Source organism: Osmerus eperlanus, chromosome 10 (assembly GCF_963692335.1).
Source record: "Osmerus eperlanus chromosome 10, fOsmEpe2.1, whole genome shotgun sequence".
Classification (NCBI taxonomy): domain Eukaryota; kingdom Metazoa; phylum Chordata; class Actinopteri; order Osmeriformes; family Osmeridae; genus Osmerus; species Osmerus eperlanus.
Genome location: NC_085027.1, coordinates 325,545 through 346,819, shown reverse-complemented (window position 1 = coordinate 346,819; position 21,275 = coordinate 325,545). Strand labels below are relative to the sequence as shown.

Here is a 21,275-nt window from a genome sequence, read left to right as displayed (position 1 = left end):
AGAGGAGAGTGAGAGAGGAGGGTGAGAGAGAGGAGAGTGAGAGAGGAGGGTGAGAGAGAGAGGAGGGTGAGAGAGAGGAGGGTGAGAGAGATGAGGCTGAGAGAGAGAGGAGGGTGAGAGAGAGGAGGGTGAGAGAGATGAGGCTGAGAGAGAGAGGAGGGTGAGAGAGAGGAGGGTGAGAGAGAGCAGGGTGAGAGAGAGAGGACGGTGAGAGAGCAGGGTGAGAGAGAGAGGAGGGTGAGAGAGAGGAGGGTGAGAGAGATGAGGCTGAGAGAGAGAGGAGGGTGAGAGAGAGGAGGGTGAGAGAGAGCAGGGTGAGAGAGAGAGGACGGTGAGAGAGCAGGGTGAGAGAGAGAGGACGGTGAGAGAGGAGGGTGAGAGAGAGGAGGGTGAGAGAGGAGGGTGAGAGAGGAGGGTGAGAGAGAGGAGAGTGAGAGAGAGGAGTGTGAGAGAGAGAGGGCGCAGACAGGGAGAGATGTGTAGCTATTTCTGTGTGTGACACAAAGCCTTCCTTCACCCTCAGAAAAGATGAGCTATGTGTGAGGTGTGTGTCTGCATGTGTGTATAGGTGTGTATATAAATGTGTGTCTGTATGTGCGTGTGTGTCAGAAGGCCCTTTCCTGCCAAACTCTCATTTTGATTTGCACAACCATCCATCGTCACCAGCAACCAGCCAAAATCTGGATACACACACACACACACAACTTAATGATAGTCTGTGTGCTTTTCACACCAAATCCCTAATGACATGCCCAGCCGTCCTGACATTCACTCAGTCTGACATTTTACCTCCGACTTCTTCCCCCCTGCCTCCCCCCTGCCTCCCCCGTCTCTCCTGCAACATCCCTGCAATACCCTGCGAAACTGGGACTCTCTCGCCCAGATCCTCTCCTTCTCCCCTCCTTCTCTCTATTCACTATCAGTCCTTCATCTATTAACCCTCTCAAAGGTCAGCATCATCAGAAGGTTTCACTCTTCTCTCTTATCCTCCTCTCTTCCTCTCCTCTCCTCTCCTCCTCTTCCTCCCCTCTCCCCAGTCAAAGATCCCAAATGGACAGAAGGTTTTTATGTGGTGTGTGTGTGTGCATGCATGTGTGTGCATATGGTGTGTGAGTGTGTGTGTGTGCATGCATTTGTGTGCATATGGTATGTGAGTGTGTGTGTGCATGCATGTGTGCATATAGTATGTGTGTGTGGTGTGACAAAGAGAGAAAGAGAGTGAGACGTTTCTTTTACGATGCTTCTTTCATTATTCATAAACAACACACACTCTCACACTCTCAGGATCTTCCTGGCAGTCTGCTGAGTGAAGGGAACATCTGTATCCAGATAGAGGTGCTATAAGAAGCCAGACCAGGCAACACTTAGTCTTAAACACAGCCCCTCTGGAATTCTGTGTGTATATGTGTGTGAGTTGTGTATACATATATGTGTGTGTGTGTGTGTGTGTATATATGTGTGCGTGTGTTGGGTGGGGTCCGGTATGCTCCTCTTCCTCCTGCTCATCCACAGTGGTGATAAACCCTCCTGCTCACACACACACACACACACCCCTAACACACACACCCCTATCACACACACACACCCCTATCACACACACCCCTATCACACACACACACACACACCCCTATCACACACACACCCCTAACACACACACACACACCCCTAACACACACACACGGGCTGCACCAGCAGCATGAACAGCTCTTACAGAAAGCTGGGGGAGGGATGCATTCAGACACGTGCTTTTTCCCAAACTGATGACTTCACATTCCCACACCAGCATTCCCACACCAGCATTCCCACACCAGCATTCCCACACCAGCATTCCCACACCAGCATTCCCACACCAGCATTCCCACACCAGCATTCCCACACCAGCATTCCCACACCAGCATTCCCACACCAGCATTCCCACACCAGCATTCCCACACCAGCATTCCCACACCAGCATTCCCACACCAGCATTCCCACACCAGCATTCCCACACCAGCATTCCCACACCAGCATTCCCACACCAGCATTCCCACACCAGCATTCCCACACCAGCATTCCCACACCAGCATTCCCACACCAGCATTCCCACACCAGCATTCCCACACCAGCATTCCACTCTACAGAAATCAAATAAGGAGACACATGCAGGCATAGGAGGAACTGTTCCAGTTATGACATGAACCATCTAGAGGACGAGAGGAGAGAGAGAGTAGAGGAGAGAGAGGAGAGAGGAGAGGGAAAGAGAGAAAGACAGAGAGGGAAAGAGAGAAAGAAAGACAGAGGGAGGGAGGGAAGAGAGGGAGGAAGAGAGAGGGAGGGAAACCATGGGGAAGGGAAAGAAAGGAGAGCATAAAGCTCTCTCTCCTTGTCTCCCAATCTTTCCCAGCCCCCTCTCCTCCCACCTTCTTCCTTCCCCTATCTGCATCCTCCTATCCATCACCCCTCTCCCTCCCTCCCTCTCTCCAAAGAGAGACAGGGAGATGGAGGTGACAATGGCTGACATTCTGCAAAGGTTGCAAAGACTGGCTCTACTGGATTACTCTAGGGAGAGTTTGACGGGGGACTGGGAGAGAAAGAGAGAGAGAGAAAGAGGGAGAGAGAAGAAGGGAGAAAGAGAGAAAGAAACCAGAAAAGAGGGAGAGGGGGAAAGAGAGAAAGTGAAGGTAGAAGTTGTGACAGGAAGCAGTGTTATTCTGAAATGTTGCTAAGTTTCCTATCTCCTCTGCTGTGAGTACATCTAAAGAGGGAAGGAGAGAGAAAGAGGGAGAGGCTTGGAGGGGAGAGAGAGAGAGCAGTAGTAGGATAACCATCATCTATTCATGGCTTGGTGAGGTGTAATGAGGAGATGCTGGTGTTTCTGTACCACGACACATCAGAGAGAACCTAGCCAGTCTGCTACCTGCCATCCCCATCAACACACCTGTTACTGCACACTCACTCTCTCACACAGACACACACACGCTCCATTACAGAGAAAGAACACAGCACAGGTTCACCAAATCCCATCCCTCATATTTAGCGCCATCTCGTAATTTCACATCAATCTAATCATTGGATGCTTTTTGTAGGTTATTATCCCGTACGCCACTGGTGTCAGTGATAACAAATGATAATACGTGCAGAGGAGCACAAATGCTATGGTGACCAGTGCGGGGAAATGCACTTCTAGGGGAAACTGTCTCACGCAGCGAGTGTCCCTGCTGTTAGACACACACACACAGAGAGAGGATGATGTATCCTCGGAGCAGAGGGATGATGAACGGAGGAAAGGGTCCCGGCATGGAGGAGTAATCTGGCCTATCCGTGATGAACTCCCTCTCTCCCCTCATTCATCATCAGGAGGCCAGTCGATATCATCAGTGCGAGAGGAGAGGTCCCTTTCAACACAGACTACCCCCTCACACACACATTACAAACACACATTACAAACACACACATTAAACACAGACTACTCCGCCCACCGATCTCCTGCAGGCCACAAAGACAAACTAGCACTGTGGGTCTGTGTGTGTGTGTGTATCCATATGTGTGTGTGTGTGTATCCATATGTGTGTGTGTGTGTGTGTGTGTGTGTATACGTTATCTCCAGCAGCTCATGAGGATCCTTCAGGAAGACTTACTCGCTTCATCAATTCTGACATCGCAGGTGACGCATGTGATTGGCTGCCGGTCGGAGCCGCTTCACTGGTAGCCTCCTGTGATTGGCTGGCCGGGGCTCTTCATTAGAGAGCACTAGGACGGGGGGGTGACCTGAAGAAGGATCCAGAGCATGTTGTGATAAATCAGCTCTTTTTCTCTGTCACACAGACACACACAAACACAAAACACACACACACACAAACATACACATCCCTACCACATCCCGTCTGAACCCAGCCTGACTGAGCAAAGTGCACACCCTGCAGGGTGTTTCCTCGCCTGTGTTAAACTCTGTGAAAAAGCGCTCAAATCAAGATCTCCAAACAGCCAGACTGCTTATTCATGTTGAAGCTTCTGGGTATTTCTGGCGTCTGCAGCAGAATGGAGGTCTGACCTTGACAGAGCGTTCTGCGCCTTCTGGAGGCTTCTATGAAACATACTGAACCACACAGTCTCACCCTTACACACACTCATACACACACACACACAACCCCAGAGGCTTACAATATATTCCACACACAAATTTCACACAGACAATGCAAGCCCTCTAGCAAATTCTACATTATCCAAGACGAATTTGGACAATAAAGTTGTGCGTGTAAACAAATCTGAGTTGTGAGGTGTCGTGTGGAGAGGACAGACTGAAAAGAGGCTTTGGAATCGTCAGATCTGGGAGGATTTGTAGCTGTTCTGCACGCTGTAGGCACTGAGAGGAGGTGAGGAAGAGGGGGGAGGGAGAGAGGGAAGGGTGGAGGGAGCAGGAAAGACAGAGAGAGGGAGAGAGATGTTTATGATTCTTAACTCCCACTTGCCAGCGACTGAAACATGAGTCAAGGGAAGAAGAAGAGAGAGGGAGATAGAGAGACAGAGACACTGTGTGGGATTCCATGGTGACACTGACAGAAATAAACGACTGCACTGCAGACAGGAGAGAGAGACAGACAGAAGAGAGACAGACAGGAGAGAGACAGACAGGGGAGAGAGACAGACAGAAGAGACAGACAGAAGAGACAGACAGGAGACAGACAGACAGAAGACAGACAGACAGGAGAGAGGCAGACAGGAGAGACAGACAGGAGAGAGACAGACAGGATAGAGAGACAGAGATGCTGCACTGTAGGACTCTGGCATTCAATAACATCAGTAAATACAGGCATGTGGCACACTGAGTCATTCACACACTGCTGGGAGGAGGCTGGGAGGAGAGAGTCTGGGAGTAGAGGAGTGAGTCTGGGAGGACAGAGTCTGAGGGGAGAGGAGAGAGGCTAGGAGGAGAGGAGAGAGGCTGGGAGGAGAGAGGCTGGGAGGAGAGGAGAGAGGCTGGGAGGAGAGAGGCTGGGAGGAGAGGAGAGAGGCTGGGAGGAGAGGAGAGAGGCTGGGAGGAGAGAGTCTGTGAGGAGAGGAGGAGAGAGGCTGGGAGGAGAGAGGCTGGGAGGAGAGAGGCTGGGAGGAGAGGAGGAGAGAGGCTGGGAGGAGAGAGGCTGGGAGGAGAGGAGAGAAGGCGAGGGCGAGGGCGAGGGCGAGTGTCTCTGCTGGATGCTGTTTCACTGCAGAGGCTTGAAGGTGACCCCCCTTTACACACACTCACCTACCACACACACACACACACACAAACCTACACATACACTAATACAGTCACAATACAATACAATACATAGCTGACACATTTCTATTCCCTTCACACTCAGACACTAACAGAATTACATTTACAGTCCACAAGACTCTGAATAAAAAGGGGGGAGGTAGGGGCAGGGAGGAAGGGGGGGGGTAGGGAGGTAGGGGCAGGGAGGAAGGGGGGTAGGGGCATGGAGGAAAGGGGGAGGTAGGGGCAGGGAGGAAGGGGGGAGGTAGGGAGGTAGGGGCAGGGAGGAAGGGGGGTAGGGGCATGGAGGAAAGGGGGAGGTAGGGGCAGGGAGGAAGGGGGGAGGTAGGGAGGTAGGGGCAGGGAGGAAGGGGGGTAGGGGCATGGAGGAAAGGGGGAGGTAGGGGCAGGGAGGAAGGGGGGAGGTAGGAGCAGACTGTGAGGAGCTCAGTAGGGAAGAAACGAGCAAATTAGCCCTTGAACCCAGTTACCCCCCAGTTACCTAGCACCCCCAAAGCCATTTTGTTTGTAAGGAGGCTTGTTAATGAGTTGGTTTGTTATCTGATACCTGAGACTGTGCAGCCTTCAGGCGGGGTTCTAGTCTCTATGAGAGAGGCAGTTTAACAGAGAGATTGACTGACAAACTTGTAAATGGATAGACAAACAGACAGATAGGCAGGCAGACAGACAGAGGGAGGAAGAGAGACAGGCAGGCAGATACAGACAGGCAGACAGGTTGGGTGTCTGTTATTCTCTTCCTGGATAAATATTTGATCACCGGAACTTATGGGTATTGATTAGCACCATTATACACTAAGTATTGATCCCGACCAATGTTGATCACCGTTCATCTGGTTGACCACACACAAACACACACTCATACACACACACTCCACAAGAAGCAAGCGGAACACAGTAACATCATTCTGGTCACTCTCTGATGGGATTTCTGATGATTTGGTAGCGATAGTAAAGAAGAATATAGATCTAACTTGTTTGTGCTGCATGTTCCCAGTGTGTGTTTGCATGTGAGTGCATGGTCCACATCTGAATGTGTGTACGTGTGTGTGTGTGAATCACTGTGTGTGTGTGGGGGGTCAGATTCCAGCCCTCACACAGTCCTCCACCACCAGACCCTCCTCTGAGGCTGCTGACAGCTGAGATTACAGCAGCGTCCTTCAACTGCTGAATGACCTCTGGCTCAGAAACCACACCAGCTCTCCTCCACCAGCTCTCCTCCACCAGCTCTCCTCCACCAGCTCTCCTCCACCAGCTCTCCTCCACCAGCTCTCCTCCACCAGCTCTCCTCCACCAGTCTCCTGGACCATTGCTCTCCTATCTCTCTTATGTTAGGGTTAACCCTAACCCTAACCCTCCTCCTGCAGGGAGAACAGGTGGCACAGTCAGAAGGAAGGACGTTTTAGAATCTGAATCACACTTAATTCTTGATCTTGTTCATGTTTCACCAGAGATTTGCTTAAAACAATAATAACATCAATTTCATGTTTCCAAAATAATGAGGCACTAATGAAAACAAATTCTCCTCTCTGAGGCTGTAGGGTGTGTGTGTGTGTGTGTGTGTGTGTGTGTGTGTGTGTGTGGAGGGTTGGTCACAAGAGGAGAGCCAGGTGCTGGTCCTCAACCAGGGGAGATCAGTGGGGCGGCGAGCCCAGACAGGAGCCTCTAGTCTGGGCAGAGCAGCTGTGAACACTGCTGCCTAGATCAATAGCTGGAGAGCAAGAGTATTGATCATGTGTGAGTGATACCAGGGAGGGAGCAATAAGGAAAGAGAGAGGGAGGGCCCCGGGCGGGCGTGGCCCCGGGCGGGCGTGGCCCCGGGCGGGCGTGGCCCCGGGCGGGCGTGGCCCCGGGCGGGCGTGGCCCCGGGCGGGCGTGGCCCCGGGTGGGCTTGTCCCCGGGCGGGTGTGGCCCCGGGGGGCAGGGCCCTTGATGCTGTTTTGCTTAACTGTTCTTTCTTCGGCACCATGTTCTACTCTGAGCTCTTTATTTGAAAGGTTTGACCGGTATAGAGGTTGTTCTGTTACGTTAAAAAAAGCCTTTCACAGGAGAATGAAAAAGAAACATGGTGGATTTATGAGTCAACTGGATCAGGCGATCGATGTTGGGAGCAGCGCAGAAAAATCCATAGTATTTTATGTGAAGGGAAAACACAACACGGCCATTTCCATTCAGCCAGCTACAGGCGCAGAGAAACACAAACACACCTTTTCTCAGAGCCATCGCTCATTGTCACCGTGGTGATTCCATTTCCTGGACCCCCACGGCATCCTATAATATTTCACGTGACGAGACCGAATGTTTATCCCCACAAAGCCCTGAGCTGAACAAGGAGCCTCTCTTGCTCTCTCTCCCCTCCACCCCTCTTGCTCTCTCCATGTTCTTCCTCTCTCTCCTCCACCCCTGCAGACCCTGTCTGCTGCCTTGACGATTAGGATTCCCCTCAAAACCTGGGGAGGGTTTACACGGGGCACGGGGAACCTCCAGCTCTCTGTTCCGGGGGTCCAGATAGAAAACCCCCCCTTTAGCTCCTTATCCCTCTTATCAGTGGGAAAATTCCTCAAGTGTAAAATTGAATTCTGCAGTTCCTGAGGAATAAATAGGATAATGGGAGATGGTGATGGTAATGTAAAGAAGCTATCCTCTCTCTCTCCCCCCTCTCCTCTTCCTCTCAGTCACTCTTAATACTCACACTCTCCCTCCTCTCTCTTTCTCTCTCTCTTACGGTGACTGTGGATAGGAGATAACAAGGCTGTGTGTGAGCAGGGCCAGGCAGAGAGGGCTCTCCGGTAGAGGACTGGGGATGTCAGCAGGGCAGGGCCGGGGAATTCTTAATTTTTCAGTGCATTTGAAAAAAGAAAACACACCAGCCTGAAGAACAGAAACACACACTAGTCTGAAGAACAGAAACACACACTAGCCTGAAGAACAGAAACACACACCAGTCTGAAGAACAGAAACACACACTAGCCTGAACAGAAACACACACCAGCCTGAAGAACAGAAACACACACCAGCCTGAACAGAAACACACACCAGCCTGAAGAACAGAAACACACACCAGCCTGAAGAACAGAAACACACACCAGCCTGAAGAACAGAAACACACACCAGCCTGAAGAACAGAAACACAGATCTACAGTAAAAATGTTGAATTGTTCGAAATAGAATAAAGATCATTTTTCTGACAATATGAACAGTTGGATTGTTGGGTCTTTACAGAGTAACCCAGACAGGATGAACATCTCACACAGCATTAACGACATCTTCATTATGCAGGGCTCACCAGATCAGCACCACAAAGGCTGCGGACACTACCGCGGCAGGCAGGGTTCAAATCAGCCTGGACCCTTTGCTGAATTTCATCCCCTCCCTCCCTCTCTCCCTGCCTTTCCTGTCTCTCTATAGAGTCACTATAAAAACATTCAAAGGCAGAAATGCCCCCAAAAATATCTTAATTATGCAGTGAGATATCAATGCTGCTTCCAGTGATATTCCTGGAGACCAGAAACGCTTCACATTCACCAACTCTTCACACGAGAGAGGATCCGTGTGTGAACTAGTCTGTTTTCGTCTACGAGTGTGAGGACAGTTTTAGAAAGTGCGTCTTGAGTTTCCAGACTTTCCATACGACGGCTTTTCTAGAATATCTTTGATGTTACTCTCCAGTCTGTTTCTCAGGTACTGACCTCAGGTGTGAAGCTATCTGACCTCAGGTGTGAAGCTGCCTGACCTCAGGTGATAAACTGTCTGACCTCAGGTCTGAAGCTGTCTGACCGCAGGTGTGAAGCTGTCTGACCTCAGGTGTGAAGCTGTCTGACCTCAGGTGATAAACTGTCTGACCTCAGGTCTGAAGTTGTCTGACCTCAGGTGATAGACTGTCTGACCTCAGGTGTGAAGCTGTCTGACCTCAGGTCTGAAGTTGTCTGACCTCAGGTGATAAACTGTCTGACCTCAGGTGTGAAGCTGTCTGACCTCAGGTGTGAAGCTGTGTGACCTCAGGTCTGAAGTTGTCTGACCTCAGGTGATAAACTGTCTGACCTCAGGTCTGAAGTTGTCTGACCTCAGGTGATAGACTGTCTGACCTCAGGTGTGAAGCTGTCTGACCTCAGGTCTGAAGTTGTCTGACCTCAGGTGATAAACTGTCTGACCTCAGGTGTGAAGCTGTCTGACCTCAGGTGTGAAGCTGTGTGACCTCAGGTCTGAAGTTGTCTGACCTCAGGTGATAAACTGTCTGACCTCAGGTGTAAAGCTGTCTGAACCACCTCGCCTGGCGCATGTGAACGCAGCGCCTGTAAACTACGGCAGGAGGTTCGGAGGAAGTCCAGTCACCACAGGAACAGGCTAGAGCACATGTGACCTCACACACCCTGCAGTGTGTTACACAACCCTCACACACACCCTGCAGTGTGTTACACAACCCTCACACACACCCTGCAGTGTGTTACACAACCCTCACACACACCCTGCAGTTTGTTACACAACCCTCACACACACCCTGCAGTTTGTTACACAACCCTCACACACACTCTGCAGTGTGTTACACAACCCTCACACACACTCTGCAGTGTGTTACACAACCCTCACACACACTCTGCAGTGTGTTACACAACCCTCACACACACCCTGCAGTTTGTTACACAACCCTCACACACACTCTGCAGTGTGTTACACAACCCACTTCCTGTCAGAGCTGCCCTTCCTGTCAGAGAGCTGTCCTGTGTTGGGTGTGAGGAGGAGGCCTTGAGAAGGCCAATCATGAGCCAGGCCAGCCCCCCAGCCCCCGCCACCTGTCCTTCCCACCCCCCTTAGGACCAGGGAAAGGGTGGGGACAGATGGCTCCAAGGGGCCTTGCGGCATCCAGACTGGAGCACCTCCCCCACCCCCAGCCCTGGCCTCCATGTCCCCCACCCCCAAAACCACCTCCCCCACCCCCAGCCCTGGCCTCCATGTCCCCCACCCCCAAAACCACCTCCCCCACCCCCAGCCCTGGCCTCCATGTCCCCCACCCCCAAAACCACCTCCCCCAGCCCTCATCAGTGCTGCATGACGGGGCGACCACAGTTCCTCCACAGAACGACTTCCTCCATCCTGCCAGTCTGAGGACCAGACAGCTGCCTGCTCTGCTGGCACACCAGACCCAGGCCCTCTTTAACACTCTGGTCTGTCCAGTCATGGTTTGTAAGAGAATGGGTCTAGTAATGTCTGATCTATCTGATTAGTAATGTCTGATCTATCTGAGTCTGAGATTGTTGGGAGAGGATTATTGTGTGAAAGGTGTTCCTCCTCTCTGGCTCCTCCTCTCTTCATACTGCTGAGGAAGAGACAGTGAGACCCCCGACTGTACTGTCTGCTGAGACTCCCGCCTGTACTGTCTGCTGAGGGCCCCGCCTGTACTGTCTGCTGAGGGCCCCGCCTGTACTGTCTGCTGAGGGCCCCACCTGTACTGTCTGCTGAGGGCCCCGCCTGTACTGTCTGCTGAGGGCCCCACCTGTACTGTCTGCTGAGGGCCCCGCCTGTACTGTCTGCTGAGACCCCCGCCTGTACTGTCTGCTGAGGGCCCCGCCTGTACTGTCTGCTGAGGGCCCCGCCTGTACTGTCTGCTGAGGGCCCCGCCTGTACTGTCTGCTGAGGGCCCCGCCTGTACTGTCTGCTGAGACCCCCGCCTGTACTGTCTGCTGAGGGCCCCGCCTGTACTGTCTGCTGAGGGCCCCGCCTGTACTGTCTGCTGAGGGCCCCGCCTGTACTGTCTGCTGAGGGCCCCGCCTGTACTGTCTGCTGAGGGCCCCGCCTGTACTGTCTGCTGAGGGCCCCACCTGTACTTTCTGTTGAGGGCCCCGCCTGTACTGTCTGCTGAGGGCCCCGCCTGTACTGTCTGCTGAGGGCCCCACCTGTACTGTCTGCTGAGGGCCCCACCTGTACTTTCTGTTGAGGGCCCCGCCTGTACTGTCTGCTGAGGGCCCCGCCTGTACTTTCTGTTGAGGGCCCCGCCTGTACTGTCTGCTGAGAGGGCTGGGGGGGATGGGGGGCTGGGGGGGATGGGGGGCGGAGTAACAGCTCTGAATGGGACCATAATGGCTGCCTTAGTGGGCTCTAAATAATCATGGAGAGATGCTTGTTTGTCACGGCTCCATCCTTCCTCCGCCTCTCTGATGTTACCAGCAGCGCCGGCCATCCATCACAGCCTGTCAGCAACCAATCACAGCTCTCTCAACTCTTCCTCTCGCCATGTCTGGGAGTCGTGCCAAGTCTCTGCAGCGCCGGGCCGGGGAGGGACCAATCAGGATGGTCGTTACCGGGCTTAATGGACGTTTCATGCTGCTGGTTGAAACTTCAGGTCACACTGAGCACCACGCTCAGAGGATGACGTGTTCAGGGTGGATGATGTGTTCAGGGTTAGAGGGTTAGGATGATGTGTTCAGGGTTAGAGGGTTAGGATGATGTGTTCAGGGCGGATGATGTGTTCAGGGTTAGAGGGTTAGGCTGATGTGTTCAGGGTGGATGATGTGTTTAGGGTGGATGATGTGTTCAGGGTTAGTGTTGCACAGTAAACCGAAATGTAGGTACAAGCCTCAGATCTCTCCCAGAGCAGGTGATACAAGCCTCAGATCTCTCCCAGAGCAGGTGATACAAGCCTCAGATCTCTCCCAGAGCAGGTGATACAAGCCTCAGATCTCTCCCAGAGCAGGTGATACAAGCCTCAGATCTCTCCCAGAGCAGGTGATACAAGCATCAGATCTCTCCCAGAGCAGGTGATACAAGCATCAGATCTCTCCCAGAGCAGGTGATACAAGCCTCAGATCTCTCCCAGAGCAGGTGATACAAGCCTCAGATCTCTCCCAGAGCAGGTTATCCAAGCATCAGATCTCTTCCAGAGCAGGTTATACAAGCCTCAGATCTCTCCCTGAGCAGGTTATCGAAGCATCAGATCTCTCCCAGAGCAGGTGATACAAGCCTCAGATCTCTCCCAGAGCAGGTGATACAAGCCTCAGATCTCTCCCAGAGCAGGTGATACAAGCCTCAGATCACTCCCAGAGCAGGTTATCCAAGCCTCAGATCTCTCCCAGAGCAGGTTATCCAAGCATCAGATCTCTCCCAGAGCAGGTTATCCAAGCATCAGATCTCTCCCAGAGCAGGTTATCCAAGCATCAGATCTCTCCCAGAGCAGGTGAAACAAGCCTCAGATCTCTCCCAGAGCAGGTGATACAAGCCTCAGATCTCTCCCAGAGCAGGTTATCCAAGCATCAGATCTCTCCCAGAGCAGGTTATCCAAGCATCAGATCTCTCCCAGAGCAGGTGAAACAAGCATCAGATCTCTCCCAGAGCAGGTGAAACAAGCCTCAGATCTCTCCCAGAGCAGGTGATACAAGCCTCAGATCTCTCCCAGAGCAGGTGATACAAGCCTCAGATCTCTCCCAGAGCAGGTGATACAAGCCTCAGATCTCTCCCAGAGCAGGTGATACAAGCCTCAGATCTCTCCCAGAGCAGGTGATACAAGCCTCAGATCTCTCCCAGAGCAGGTGATACAAGCCTCAGATCTCTCCCAGAGCAGGTGATACAAGCATCAGATCTCTCCCAGAGCAGGTGATACAAGCATCAGATCTCTCCCAGAGCAGGTGATACAAGCCTCAGATCTCTCCCAGAGCAGGTGATACAAGCCTCAGATCTCTCCCAGAGCAGGTTATCCAAGCATCAGATCTCTTCCAGAGCAGGTTATACAAGCCTCAGATCTCTCCCTGAGCAGGTTATCGAAGCATCAGATCTCTCCCAGAGCAGGTGATACAAGCCTCAGATCTCTCCCAGAGCAGGTGATACAAGCCTCAGATCTCTCCCAGAGCAGGTGATACAAGCCTCAGATCACTCCCAGAGCAGGTTATCCAAGCCTCAGATCTCTCCCAGAGCAGGTTATCCAAGCATCAGATCTCTCCCAGAGCAGGTTATCCAAGCATCAGATCTCTCCCAGAGCAGGTTATCCAAGCATCAGATCTCTCCCAGAGCAGGTGAAACAAGCCTCAGATCTCTCCCAGAGCAGGTGATACAAGCCTCAGATCTCTCCCAGAGCAGGTTATCCAAGCATCAGATCTCTCCCAGAGCAGGTTATCCAAGCATCAGATCTCTCCCAGAGCAGGTGAAACAAGCATCAGATCTCTCCCAGAGCAGGTGAAACAAGCCTCAGATCTCTCCCAGAGCAGGTGATACAAGCCTCAGATCTCTCCCAGAGCAGGTGATACAAGCCTCAGATCTCTCCCAGAGCAGGTGATACAAGCCTCAGATCTCCCAGAGCAACGCTGGAGTCCCCGTCCTCCCTGCAGCACCAAACATGTTCTCCACGGTTACCACTCAATGAACAGTAATGTACAGAGAGTGTGTGTGTGTGTGACCTGGGTGAGTCTCCAGGAGAGATCAGGGGTGATGAGGGGAGACCTGGGAATATGGGGTCAGATGGCTGAGCGGTTAGGGAGTCGGCCTATTAATCAGAAGGTTGTTGGTTCGATTCCCAGCTGTGCCAAATGACGTTGTGTCCTTGAGCAAGCCACTTCACCCTACTTGCCTCGGGGAGAATGTCTCTTTACTTACTGTAAGTCGCTCTGGATAAGAGCGTCTGCTAAATGACTAAATGTAAATATCCACCACTATGACACACCCCACATCACTGCCCTCTGCTTTCAGTCCGTCTAAGACTGATGTCCATTACTGTTCCACATAGTTTCAGTCTGGCAGGGCCCTGTCTACCTCCTCCTCCCCTCCTCTCTTCTCCCTTCGGAAGTACTGGTTCTGTAGACTTGGTCACATAACGCAATCATATCATCGTCGTGGTGAACTGGGCAAATACAGCTACAAAACAGAACCAGAGCGTATTTCCATGGCAATGATGTAAAGTTGTAGCACCCGCTTGACTGAAGTGATTCAATTACAGCCCCTGTGTTTATCGAGGTGAATTCATGTTTTCATGAAAAGACCATCACATCTAAGAGAGATGTTGTTGTTGTGTTGTTGTTGTTGTGCTCATTGTGGCACTGAGCTTCCTCAGAGAAACAGCAGTCTGTGTTGTGCTCATTGTGGCACTGAGCTTCCTCAGAGAGAACGCAGTCTGGAAAACATGTCGGACACAGCAGCTGGGATCACTGTTTCCTTCAATTAATATTTATGCTCTTAAAATTCCCAGGTGATCAATTTAACACACCTGATCAATTCAATTATTTAGTAGCGAGAGTAAGAGAAAGAGAGACGGAGTGGGAAAGTGAGAGGTGGAGAGTGAGAGAGGAAGAGAAAGAAAGAGAGAGAGAGGCAGAGAGAGGAGAGTGAAGAGGAGAGTGAACATCATCTCCCTGGCCTGTTGAGTTAAAGAGTGAAGCAGAGCATCAAACAGGAGGGAAACTCAACCTCTCTGTGTTTCATGTTAAGGGGCTTCTTTTCACTCTTAGATGTGGCAAAATGATCAAACAACAAACAGGGTCTCTCCTCCCATCATACGGACGGGAAGAGCTCAGCGGTTAGAGCACTGGACTGCAGGCCAAGAGATGGCAGGTTCTAATCCCCCTATACATGGCTTTGGATAAAAGCTAACACAGAAAGAACACATTTCAGCAGCAGGGGGCTTCCCAGTCACACCTTCAGGGGCAGGAGGCCTCCCACGCATACATCCTACATCCCAGGAGGAGGGGGGAGGGTCTCTTCACCGCCTGGCCGGCCGAGCCCAGCTGGGTGAGGGTGGGCTTGCGGACCACCAGGGACAGAGCCTCCGTCTGGTCCTGGGGGCTTTGGGCTTCCCAGTCACACCTTCAGGGGCAGAAGGCCTCCCACGCATACATCCTACATCCCAGGAGGAGGGGGGAGGAGGGGGGAACACACTGACTCGCACACTCCCTGTTCCACAACCCTCCTCACACACACACACACCACATATAGCCTTTGCATAGTAATATCCCCAACACAATAGCATCCCCCTCATCAGAAAGCATTTATGCAGATGGGGTACCCCTATTTTTCAAGTCTGAAAATGACCTTAAGGGGTGATTCATTCACTCCAATTTACACAGTCAGACATTGCTTTTCTCCCCGTAATCTTTTTAACGTTAGTGGTCCATGGGTGTATTACAAACAGGTGCTCTACACGTCCACACAGGACAGGCACTCTACGTGTCCACACACAGGACAGACGCTCTACGCGTCCACACAGGACAGGCGCTCTACGCGTCCACACACAGGACAGACGCTCTACGCGTCCACACACAGGACAGACGCTCTACACGTCCACACACAGGACAGGCGCTCTACGTGTCCACACACAGGACAGACACTCTACACGTCCACACACAGGACAGGAGCTCTACGTGTCCACACACAGGACAGACACTCTACGCGTCCACACACAGGGCAAGTGCTCTACGCCGCCACACACAGGACAGACGCTCTACGCCGCCACACACAGGACAGACGCTCTACATGTCCACACACAGGACAGATGCTCTACGCGTTCACACACACAGGACAGACGCTCTACGCCACCACACAGGACAGACACTCTACGCGTCCACACACAGGACAGACGCTTTACGCGTCCACACACAGGGCAGGTGCTCTACGCCGCCACACACAGGACAGACGCTCTACGCGTCCACACAGGAAAGACGCTCTACGTGTCCACACACAGGGCAGGCGCTCTACGTGTCCACACAGGACAGGCGCTCTACGTGTCCACACACAGGGCAGGCGCTCTACGCATCCACACACAAAGGACAGATGCTCTACGCGTCCACACACACAGGACAGACGCTCTACGCATCCACACACACAGGACAGACGCTCTACGCGTCCACACACAGGGCAGGCGCTCTACGCCGCCACACACAGGACAGACGCTCTACGCCACCACACAGGACAGACACTCTACGCGTCCACACACAGGACAGACGCTTTACGCGTCCACACACAGGGCAGGTGCTCTACGCCGCCACACACAGGACAGACGCTCTACGCGTCCACACAGGAAAGACGCTCTACGTGTCCACACACAGGGCAGGCGCTCTACGTGTCCACACAGGACAGGCGCTCTACGTGTCCACACACAGGGCAGGCGCTCTACGCATCCACACACAAAGGACAGATGCTCTACGCGTCCACACACACAGGACAGACGCTCTACGCATCCACACACACAGGACAGACGCTCTACGCGTCCACACACAGGGCAGGCGCTCTACGCCGCCACACACAGGACAGACGCTCTATGCGTCCACACACAGGATAGATGCTCTACACCGCCACACACAGGACAGATGCTCTACGTGTCCACACAGGACAGGCGCTCTACGCGTCCACACAGGACAGGCGCTCTACGCGTCCACACAGGACAGGCGCTCTAAGCGTCCACACAGGACAGACGCTCTATGCGTCCACACACAGGACAGGCACTCTACGTGTCCACACACAGGACAGACGCTCTACGCGTCCACACACAGGACAGACGCTCTACGCGTCCACACAGGACAGGTGCTCTACGTGTCCACACAGGACAGGCGCTCTACGCGTCCACACAGGACAGGCGCTCTACGCGTCCACACAGGACAGGCGCTCTACGCGTCCACACACAGGACAGGCGCGCTACGCGTCCACACACACAGGACAATACAGCACCTGATGCCACGCTACTGGACCAGATGGTAAGGGTCTGCCGCTTTGATGGCCAATCGTAATGCACAGCACTGATGGCCAATCATAACGCACTCTGCCCCAGAAGCGCTGATCAGTAGACACGTCCAGGCAGGGCTCATAGTTGGAGCGCAACATGACGGGATGGAGCACAACATGATGGGATGGAGCGCAACATGACGGGATGGAGTGCAACATGACGGGATGGAGCGCAACATGACGGGATGGAGCGCAACATGATGGGATGGAGCACAACAAGACGGGATGGAGCGCAACACGACGGGATGGAGCGCAACACGACGGGATGGAGCGCAACACGACGGGATGGAGCGCAACACGACGGGATGGAGCGCAACACGACGGGATGGAGCGCAACATGACGGGATGGAGCGCAACATGACGGGATGGAGCGCAACATGACGGGATGGAGCGCAACATGACGGGATGGAGCGCAACATGACGGGATGGAGCGCAACATGACGGGATGGAGCGCAACATGACGGAGCTGCGGGGTCAGAGTGTTTTCACAGCAGATCGATAGGTTGCAGGTCCCCCCTGTATGTCGCTTTGGATAAAAGCGTGTTCTGAATGAACACAATAAACATTCAGACACATCCCTGCATGGGACACAGCAGGGGTCAGCGACTCATGAAGCAAGCCTCGTAACAACAACCTCCATCACGGATCTGAAAAAATCTAATCAAACTGCATTTCCTTGATAACATCTAAAACTTTCACCATCTGAATTCGGCCTCCAACGTCAACCGAAGAACCCCTCGCCGTTCACAGAACACGCAGAACAGGACGATAACTCAGAACATGCAGAACAGGACGATAACTCAGAACATGCAGAACAGGACGATAACTCACCCTCTTCTGGTCTTCCAGGCCGTGCAACACTGGCCTCCTCCTCTTCTGCTGGGGGCTGTTCTCTGCTCCCTCCATCCTCCCTCCCCTCCCCAGCGCTCCACCGCTCCTTCTCTGGACGAACAAGATCCAACCTGATATCCGTACGGAAGCAACACAGAGATTCCTGTGTCATTCAAACCCCTGACGTTCTCATTCAAGATCCATCCATCACCATGCTCTCAGAGAAGCCAGCCAGGCATGTGGTCATCCATGGGTGTTGACTGTACTTTTTAGCCCACAGAGGCTGACCTGGACTGGGCATCAGAGAAGAGGAGGAGGCCCTGAGATCCAGACCTCTAGAGGTATGGCAACCCTGCCTTCAACCTGACAGCAAACACAGGATCCTCTGAGGAGATGTGATCAACATGACTCCTTGTTCCCAAATAACCTAATATCTTCCATTAGACAATCCCAGAAGACATCCGGTCACATTCTGCAGTGTGGAAGAGTATGTGCTGCTTAGTGCTGTTCACAAACTCAGTCTCCAGGAACAGCTACATGCACATGTTCAGGGGAGGAAAAACACAGGAAAGACAATTGTCAGTTGCTGGACAAGTATAGAAAAAAAGTTGAATGACAAATAGTATTATTTCTGTTAAACCCATATAGTGTAATGACTGGTTTAATGACGGGTTTAACAATGTAAAACCATGTGAAATAATCCGGGCAATACAGTTCCCAAATTGTGAGTAAGTGATGTAATTAGAATGCAGGGTAAAATCGTAATACCACAAAGTGTTGTAAGTGTTATGGTAAATTAGTAAGGTTCTTAACATTTCAGTAATCCTTGCCAAAAAAATCGGAGCCTTCCGTTCATGCAGGAGACTAGAGAGTTCCTGTTTAAGACGGAAAACGGGGCAGGTGCATCACAAACCTGCCTGTGATTTTACGCGGGTCTGAAACTCGTAAGAAGACAGACAACACAAGCTTATACATTCCTCCCCTTTTAGTTGAAAAACAAGCGCTCGATAATATAAGATGTAAACATAGAAGTACTCACCCAGTCCATGAACAGCAGCAGATCTCACGTCAAGGACAAGACCCTCCCTCGCCTCGTGCGGCAGCCGCTGCCTTCTCTACTGTGCATCCGCTTCGCGAGACCCATTCTCCTCAATCGATAACATTACGTCAGCGACCCGCGCGCCTGGTGTGTCCCCCCCCCCCCCCCCCCACCTTCTAGACTGTCCGTTTCCATGGAGACTTGCCAGAAATATAGATTTTGTTGCCATCTAGCGACAAAATGGTGACTTTACTGATTGATTTTACTACAACTGCTAGCCTATGTCAGAGCCCACACTTTTTTACTTTAACTTGAGTGATAGCGTACATGATTAGATATTTGTACTTCTACTTGAGTGAAGCATTTGTGTACTTTTTCCATCTTTACCGTGCCGGAGAAAGGGAGAAGGAAAATGTAGTTAATTAAAGGGGAAAGTGCGAAACAAGTCGGCTACTAAATTTAACAAATCAAAAACGTTTTTTCGAATCTTTTTGTGGAAAATATTTTTTCAACCTTTCAAAACCTCTTTTGAAACTTTTTTCTAAACATTTTTTTTACCTTTCAAAACCAGGGACTCATTAACCCTAACCCCGGGAACTCTCTACCCCTAACACCTAACCGGAAGTATAAACTTAGACCCAAGTCTTGGGTCTATGACAGACAGATACACACTTAACATTCACATGATGACACAGGTATCACTCGCCAGTCATGAGTTTAATCATTTATATGTACATAGACTTTCTCCCATATTAAATACCCCAGCTTCCCCCTTCATCCCTCCCCCGTCTGCTCTCCTCCATACACTTCTTCAGCTCTGTAGCCCTCTCTCCACAGAGGGTGTATTCCACTGAAAACACATGTGCAATAGGCTATATTGCTTCTTAAGACATTTGCGAACATAAATTTCAATACAGCTTTGTTCCTATCTTTGCTGATATCGACTGTTTTGAACAGAATGAGAACATGAAACACACAGTGTCCCTCAGTCTGGCTACACAAACAAATGGTTTCTCCCATCATTAACAAGATGGTATAATCCCAGGCCCTTGAGTGGTCTGTACCATGATGCTTGAGAAGAGTGGGTTTACTGGATCATCTGTAGACATGTCTCATTTCCATTTGATAGTCTTTGTGATTTCCTTCCTTCACGAGTATCACTCACTCCAGGAAACATACAACTCCGGTTCTTGATGGATTTATACCTTTCCGTGAATGAAACACATTGTCGAACTGTACATATACATCACAATATATAGAATTAGCATGTGTTATCATATTAATTTACAAACATACACTGTACCATAAATACAATCAACAAACATACGTAACAACGAAACATACACGTAACAACAGACATACCTCGCTGGCTGCACACACAAAGAGGGAATGAGCACTTGAACTTGAATACATATTTTATGTTTTATGTATTTATTTTCACTTTTACTTAAACGTGGTAGTTCCCTGTCATTCCGAAACCCGTGAATTGACGAATAGGTCAGGCATAGCACTCTGGCAGAGCGTCATCTCGCTCATCAACTCCACCTTAGGGTGCGTCAAGCCCACAGGGCCAATAGTGTCCTCTAGTGGGTTTTAGGAAGAGAAATTAACACATTTAGATTTAAAATATGAAAGAAAAAATATATATATATGGGGGCTAATGAAACTTTTGGGGGGGCTCCAGCAGTGCTAGATACGCCCATGTTCTGTGCTGTCGGAGTTCCATGTCTATGGTTATTAATAGAGCCCGACCGATATATCGGCGGGCCAATATTATCGGCCGATATTCTACATTTTCCAAACTATCGGTATCAGCATTTATATTGGCCGATAAATTAATATGAATGTTTATTTTTATTTTATTTATATTTTTATTTTATTGTGTTTTTGTTCAAAGGACTTTAAGTTTCATATCTTAAGTTTGTATTTTTATACATTTTATTTATCAGAAACTGCATTAACATATTATTTTAGTGAGTAAATAATAACAGGAGTCAGATGGCTGAGCAGTTAGGGAATCAGGCTATTAATCAGAAGGTTGCTGGTTTGATTCCCGGCAATGTCAAATGACGTTGTGTCCTTGGGAAGGCACTTAACCCTACTTGCCTCGGGGAATGTCCCTGTACTTAGTTGCTCTGGATGAGAAACTTCTGCTAAAAGTGACAAAATGTAAACTACAAATAACTACTGTTAGGGAAATCAGTTTGTTTTGTTACACGTTTCTGGATTTTTAAAATATTTTTTTTATATCGGCCGATATCGGAATATCGGATTTTTAAATCACCAAATATTTGTATCGGTCTTAAAAATCCTTTATCGGTCGGGCTCTAGTTATTAATAACTGGTCAAATCAATACGTGAGTGTCTTGACTGAACTAACAACAATAATACCACATTCAAACACAACAGCAAAACTAGGGAAAACACAATAAAACACAATAAAAAGATTACATCAAATAAGACAGATACCTCTATAAA

The 21,275-nt window shown here is 50.8% G+C and overlaps 2 protein-coding genes across 2 annotated transcripts in view; one reads left to right on the top strand and one right to left on the bottom strand.

The window, feature by feature from the left end:
• The window catches only part of nav2a (neuron navigator 2a), a 132,118-nt gene extending 113,214 nt beyond the window's left edge, over positions 1-18,904 (bottom strand). The window contains 2 exon segments of the mRNA XM_062471740.1: positions 17,759-18,291; positions 18,798-18,904. Coding sequence (XP_062327724.1) covers positions 17,759-17,833 — 75 coding nt within the window. The 5' untranslated portion in view covers positions 17,834-18,291; positions 18,798-18,904.
• dis3l (DIS3 like exosome 3'-5' exoribonuclease) overlaps positions 1-21,275 on the top strand; it is a 208,260-nt gene that overhangs the window by 142,710 nt on the left and 44,275 nt on the right. The gene's annotated exons all lie outside the window — the stretch shown is intronic.